We start from the raw sequence: 6949 nt of genomic DNA on the forward strand, positions 1-6949 counted from the left end.
CTTGGAATGACCCGATGCAACGCAAAGGCTGAGAAGTGCTTGCTTTAAGCGAAAGCTGGGTAAATTTTCTTTTTCATTTGCTTGTGGATGTATCAGTCGAGAGAACATGCCCAATTCCAATTCCTTGTAATGACCCGATGCAACGCAAAGGCTGAGAAGTGCTTGCTTTAAGCGAAAGCTGGGTCTCTTACAGCTGAGATTCCAACGAGGCTATAGGGTCTCAGTTCCAGGATAGACTCCCGAATGCAATCACTACATTAAAAAGACTTTGAAACCCATCACCTTATTAAGACAAAACCCAGATATTTTATGGGAATATGAAGCTCGGGATTTGTTTTGTGAGAATTCTGTGTTACATAATGGCATCACGGCATAGTGCAACGAGATGGAGCAATCAAATTCAGCAGCACACCCATCACATCATTCCCATTTTCAGTTGTATTTCTGAGACACTCCTTTAAATGGTTGTTCCTTCAACTCGTGAATGGATTTGAAACATTCCATTTTTCTTTCTTCCTTTCAAAAAATTCAATTAATAATTTGGCAAAATCCATCCTCTTTCCATGGATGACTTTGCTCATTCTGATGTCCCATGAAGGAGATCCGAGGATTCCTTTCACTGAGCATGTGATGCTATTGGAAGCTTCAGATGTCTTGAGAAGAAAATGATGCATCCATCTTAATTTTCCAAAGCGAAGCTTCATTTACTTAACACGTTAATAATAGCCTAGTCCAGAATAAAAGAAAAGAGATTCTGAAATCAATAAAGCTGAAAATTCGTCAACCTTTTCTCTGCATTCCTCCTTTTCATGGATTTGCATTAGAAAAGGAACGAAGGGTTAACAACTATATGCTTTAGTGGGTGTGCTACATCACCGCCACCAGCATGCTTCACAAACTCGGCTGGGGAGAGGAAGCTGCCATGGCAAACGCACACTATTCTCACCTCCCACCTTCCTATATCTGTAAAGAAAGCCTCTATTCGTTTCCCATTGGGCCATCTCCTGTTGTTGACACACAAGGCATATCCTCCAAAATGTTTCCTCACCACTTCCTTAAACCTCTTTTCCACTACTGCTGGTTGACTAGGTTTATTCTCTGTCGCAACTCCAGCTAACTTTTCTGATTTCTCACTCAAGATTCTTCCAGGGATGATCATCGGTTTCTGCTCAGTTTCTGCTGCAGATTGCTCACTAGCAGGGCTTCTTGCTTCGGCACATTTGTTAGTTCCTGTAATTTAATGCAAGATACATATGAGCTCAAGCCAATGTAAGCTTAAGATAACAACCAAAAAGAACAAACTATGCCATGTTGTCACTACAAAGGGTCATATTGCCACTATACTTTCAAGATCATATCCTCAGTAAGCTTAAGGCATTGAAAAAGGTAACTAAAAGAAATAGTATCACTCATCAGCAATTTACTAGAGGTAGATGCATAGCATAAATAACCTGCTCCCTGCATTTCTCCCTCTTCATAGGCTCCATAGCACAGAAATACCAAAAATAATTTTCTAATGAGACGATCACATTTCATTCGGTCAACAAGAAAATATTGTTGACGGTATCCAGGGGCCTTTGCAGAAGAAATAAGCATTGAGCTACGATAATTGTGAATCATGCCTTCATTTCACAGAATATGAGAATCAGTTCTGATTCTCCAGTCTCACTCTTTCATGCCAAATTTCCTCTTTAAGCTATCAAAAAGTTCTAAGAAACCATGAATTTTAGTAATGAGGTCGAACCTGAGGAGGTAGACTAGGAATTGTAAATAATGCCTCCACTTCATGGAATATAGTTTGCATGACTTCATGCATTGAAAGTCAAAAGGTGATACAAACAAAGCCAGGTGCACTAAGTAGTTCCTTTATCACCTATACCATTATCCGAAACCACAACTTCCTTTTTGTTCAAACCTCAACATGAAGTCAATTTTTCACCTAAAGGGAAGGAAACATATCCTCTCGTAATATCCACAAACTTCAAACTCTAGCCTAAAGCTACAAACCCTTGTTTGCTAAAACTATGCATCAATATAAAGATAATAATAGAATACTACTACTTATTACATTATTTTTCACTTGGTTTTAATTTGAATCTCAGGACAATAGTACAATTAAGATTAATGTCCTAACCTCAATTTCCATTGTTTATCCTTGGATGGTAGGTAAAAACTAGGATTCCTTAGTCCAACTAGAGCACAACTATAACATAACAGTAACCCAAGATGATTAGTCACTAAAGGAGAAGAAGCAGCTAAAAGAAGCCTTTCAGGGATCACGGTTACAGATTCATTATCTGACTACCGGGCTAGCAACATCGACAATCAAAGGTCTTAAATAATATCAAAAACATTTTTTATTATTCAAAAAAGAGAAGAGATCCTCCACAAATCCAAGGACAAAAACCTAGGTCCCAGTAACTTCTAGGCTTTACATCATGTTTTGGCCGCAATCCATCTATATAAAGAGTCACAGATCACATGAACCACCAGCCAAGCCAAATGACTTACACCTAAATAAAATTTGGACATGTCACCTTAATCAAGCCTAAAAGAGGTAGTAAAATACTGAGAAGAAATACAAATCAACATGATTAAGAGTTTTCTAGCTTAAGATGTCAACTGAATCTCAGTTCTGCTGCCTTTTAACAATTAGAGGAAAGAAAAAAGGAAAGACAAAACAAATAATAGCCTGACCATTGTCAAGATCAAATAGCAAAAAATTTAGACATGAATATGAGTAAAACTGACATCAATCAAGGAGGAGGAATAAAGCATGAGTAAATTCACCCCCACACTTCCATACATATCATCAAAAAGAAGTTTTTATGAGGAATAAAACCGGGGCGTTGGTTTGTATTTTGGTACCTTGAGCTGATTGGCTATCAAGTTCTGATATCCCCGAGGAAACACTTCCTTGAGATCCGATTGAGCCCTGTGAAGCAGCTACTCCTTCACAAGGTCCTCTACTACCATTCACCCAACTAGCTCCATTACCAGCCTCTTCTCTCTTATCTTCTGCACAATTCTCTTCGCCAAAACCAGCTCTATTCCTATCCCTTACAGCTTTCAAATTCTTCTGTTTCTCTGATCTCTTTCTTTTAGCTTCCATTCTCCTTAGACTTTGCAGCTCCTTCCTTTTCCTCCACTCTTCCTCTGTCTCTGTAGGCAAGGAACATGTCCTCACAAGGGAACCACAAGCCATGGGGAACATAGAAGAAGAAGAAGATTCATTAGTGTCCTTTCTCGTTGAGTTGTTGATGAAATCTGGTATTGAAGATGATCTAGTGAGTTTTTTAGCTCTAGGGTCGACCCCAAAACGACCATTCAACGAAAGCCCCAAGCTCAACTCAATCTCTTCTTCTTCTTCACCATTTTCCTCTTCTACATGACTTTTGTGAGAAAAACGGTTGCTTGACGACATGAGCCTTTGAAGTAGATCTCTTGGAAGATTGGCCAGTTGCATGGAAATGTTTTGTTGGGTTTCTTTCTTTCCAATTTCCTCAGCTTTTGCCATTGAGAACAAACCAAATTTGAAAAAGAAAATCAAAGAAGATTTGATTAAATTTTATAAAACATGAAATTATAAGCATATAATCTTGACCCCCACACAAACCTCAGAGTTCCCATTTTTCTCTTTCATTCCAAAAACCAGAGAAAAAAGGACATAGAGAAAAGAGATTCTAAAGGAAAATGATGGAAAATGAAGAGCAAACGGAGGATGGAAAAGGAAGGGGAAAATAATTGGGGTGAATGACAAGAATGCCCTTGAAGAAAAATGGGAGTCATGCAAAGGATACACGTGGCAGACATGAAGAGCACCCCACAGAAAGGAGAAGACCCCACGTGTTCTTGTTTAAAAAGAACAAAAAAAAATAATAAGAAACAAAAAAAAAACCTCAGATTCCGAGGTGACTTCCAACTAGCTGTCGCCACGCCGTTGGTTCTTTAAACATGAGTCTGACGTTTTGCCTTATCCACGTGTCCTACTATGGTTGTGGAAGGCCAGTATTAATTGCCACGTGTCATTGGATAGAGGAGAAAAAATCTGTCCTTGCCTTATCTTCATTTACCTCTTGTCTTTCGTTTTTGACAAATTGCAGTTAAAGGTATAGCCGTATAGGGGTTTCACGTTTTTAACCCTTTAACTTTTTGATTTTTATTACACATTAATACTTCCATATACACACACGAAATAATGAGTAAATCATTTAGTGATTCTTAAAAAATAATTATCGTGAAAGCTTACAAAATTTTTATTAAGTGAATATATCTTTATTTTTTTAGATCTTTAAACTTTTAAAATCATTAATCTATGAAGTGAAAATTTACAATAAATGTTTGTAATAAAAGAAAATATTAAAAAGTGTTATACATATATATACACACAGATACGCACTTAATAATCATAAAAATATTTTTATAACAAATATAACCTCTTCTCTAAAAAGATATTTCTTAAAATAAAAATTTAATTAATCTTAACAATTGTTTAAAAATCCTCCATGAATTAGATCCACTACCCAATATTGCATGCATGAAACATAAATCTCATTTTATTTTTATTTTTTGTGTGTGCGCTTAACACATTAATGGTTAATTTTGCTGTAAACAAGGATCATTAGGTAGTTCTACTTGTAAAATTATGAAAAATATCCTTAAATGTGGAACTAGAAGAATGCTTTTTATAAATTGGGGCAATTCTACTCGTGTTGGTCAACAACTGCAAGGTGTATTAAACACACATCGGAGGGTTCTATCTGCACAAGACTCAAACCTACGCAGGACTTAATTGAATAAAACCTTTAATTTAATTTTTTTTTTTGCTAGTTTTATTCTCGCTCTAAAACTTAGGGCCTGGACCGTAGCGGATGATGAGATGCAAGAAAATGACACGTGGGAAGACAACCTCGGGATTCGTGTTCTTGCGTCTCTTCTCTCGAAGGTATTTTGTCTGAAACGTGTGTGTTCGTGATTACGTACGTAAGCAGGGAAACATAGTGATGGGCATCAAAATAACTTAGTAAAATGCCCTTTGAATCAACGAAAAATGAAGCGTAAATGGTTTTGTAAAAAATATTTCCACACACCTTTTGAGTTTGACAAGACATTTTCGGTATCAAAGATTTTTACGATCTTCCACCTCCACCATGTACAAATATAAAAAGGATGATAAATACACAACACTCACACCTCTAAATTATATATAATCTGCTCCTTTTCTGGTCAAAATTGGTGTCACTAATCATAGTCTCTAGGTGCATGTCATCGTCAATTAAAATAGGGAACCTTTTTTTTTTTTCTGGTTAATTAGTTTCTTTGAAGATACTATTTATAGCAAAATTTTATGTTATATTCAGTATTTAATGATTAATGCAATAATTTCCAATATGTTGTGTGAAGAAGCCCAAGTTTAATTACCACAATTACCAAAAGCCAGTCGTTACACACAATCAAGCAATTTCAGAATAAGCAATGTTAGAGGTTTGCTAAGCAACTTCTTGACAATCTTCATTGCTAATGGTCATGCATTGATTTTAACACTCCAACAACTAAGCTGACACCTATTAACAATGGATGCCAGCCATTGTCAAGTTAACAACTTTCTTTAAATGATGAACTACCGGATCTATATCATGAATCAAATCATTGTTGCTTCTACATACTCCAAAGTATACTACATCAACACTATATATAATAAAATGATCAAATAATTTTTTAATTAATAATTAATTAAAAAATGTTATTTAAATTTATTTAACTGTTTTAATTTTTTTAAAAATATTATTTTGTCTATATATATATTAACAAGAGATTTAACTCAATTAACAAATTGATCTAAAAGAACAATTGAGATATGTATGTATGTATGTTATGGTTGTGGATATTATTGTTAATATATTGAAAACCTTAAAATGACAGCAACACATGAAAGGGGGATGGCAGCGGAAGAATCTCCGTAGAACACGCAAAAAATCAAGAGAAGATCAGGGAGTGGGGCCCCGAAAGGGCCAAGTTGCACACTTTTTGCCCTTTATCTGAGATACAACTTTTGGGTTAGTGATCTGGGTCCGTGCCACGTGGCTCCAAGTGGTCATGGATACACGTGGCTAACTGCTGTTGCAGGGAAACAGCTAAGCAGGCTATCAAGTTGCAAAGAAAACAGGGCAACGTGTTGAGGAGTTGATTGGGAGGAAAAAGTCCTGATGTAATGCCTGTGTCGTACGGACGCGTCTTGTCAGAATTTAATTAATACTTTACTCTTTTATAAACTTGATGTGATAAAAAAAAAATGGGTCAAAATAGAGGAGCCAACGATGCATGTTTGTTACGAAAAGTTTTAGGTTAGATAAGAATATTGTATGGTAGAATAAGATGTGTTATATTTTATTATAGACGGATTATTCTGTAAGATTTATATTTGATGATTTATATTTGATGTATCGAGATCAGAGGTAAAATTAGTTAATTTTTGTTGAAGAAATAAAAAATTAAAAAAAATAAAATTTTTTAAAATTAATATATTAAATTTAACTATTAATAATTAAAAAGTTTATAATAAATAATAATTTTATATAACATAAAAAAATAAAAAAAACTTATAATAAATTTATAAAAAATTTTGGTTCGAGAATGATAATATTTTTTTTAGTATAACTAATTAAATTATTTATAAAACACTTATCATCCATTTTATTTTAAAATTTTATCTTTCTCAATATAAATGATTAAAAAATTAATATAATCAACATCTAATATTTTTATTTTATTATATTTAAGTTTATAAAATTAAATATTAAATTATAATGTATAAAATATAAATAGTTAAATACGATATACAAAATTAATAATTTTTTCTTATCCTCAAGATAATTTCTTTTCAACTAAATATAAAATATAAAGCATATTAAAAACATATACTCAAGATAATTTTTTCTTATATAATTAG

General features: G+C 34.1%; 1 protein-coding gene across 1 annotated transcript; it reads right to left on the reverse strand.

Moving 5' to 3' along the window:
- Window positions 1-679: 679 nt before the first annotated feature.
- LOC110426595 (ninja-family protein AFP3-like) lies at window positions 680-3720 on the reverse strand. Its single transcript, XM_021441832.2, is given in 5 exon segments — window positions 680-950; window positions 952-981; window positions 983-1041; window positions 1043-1230; window positions 2869-3720. Coding segments are annotated over 5 exon segments (1056 nt in total). The 5' UTR covers window positions 3518-3720; the 3' UTR covers window positions 680-820.
- Window positions 3721-6949: the final 3229 nt, after the last annotated feature.

This window comes from Theobroma umbraticum, unplaced genomic scaffold, assembly GCF_002168275.2.
Source record: "Theobroma umbraticum cultivar Fairchild unplaced genomic scaffold, ASM216827v3 scaffold_12.0, whole genome shotgun sequence".
NCBI lineage: Eukaryota > Viridiplantae > Streptophyta > Magnoliopsida > Malvales > Malvaceae > Theobroma > Theobroma umbraticum.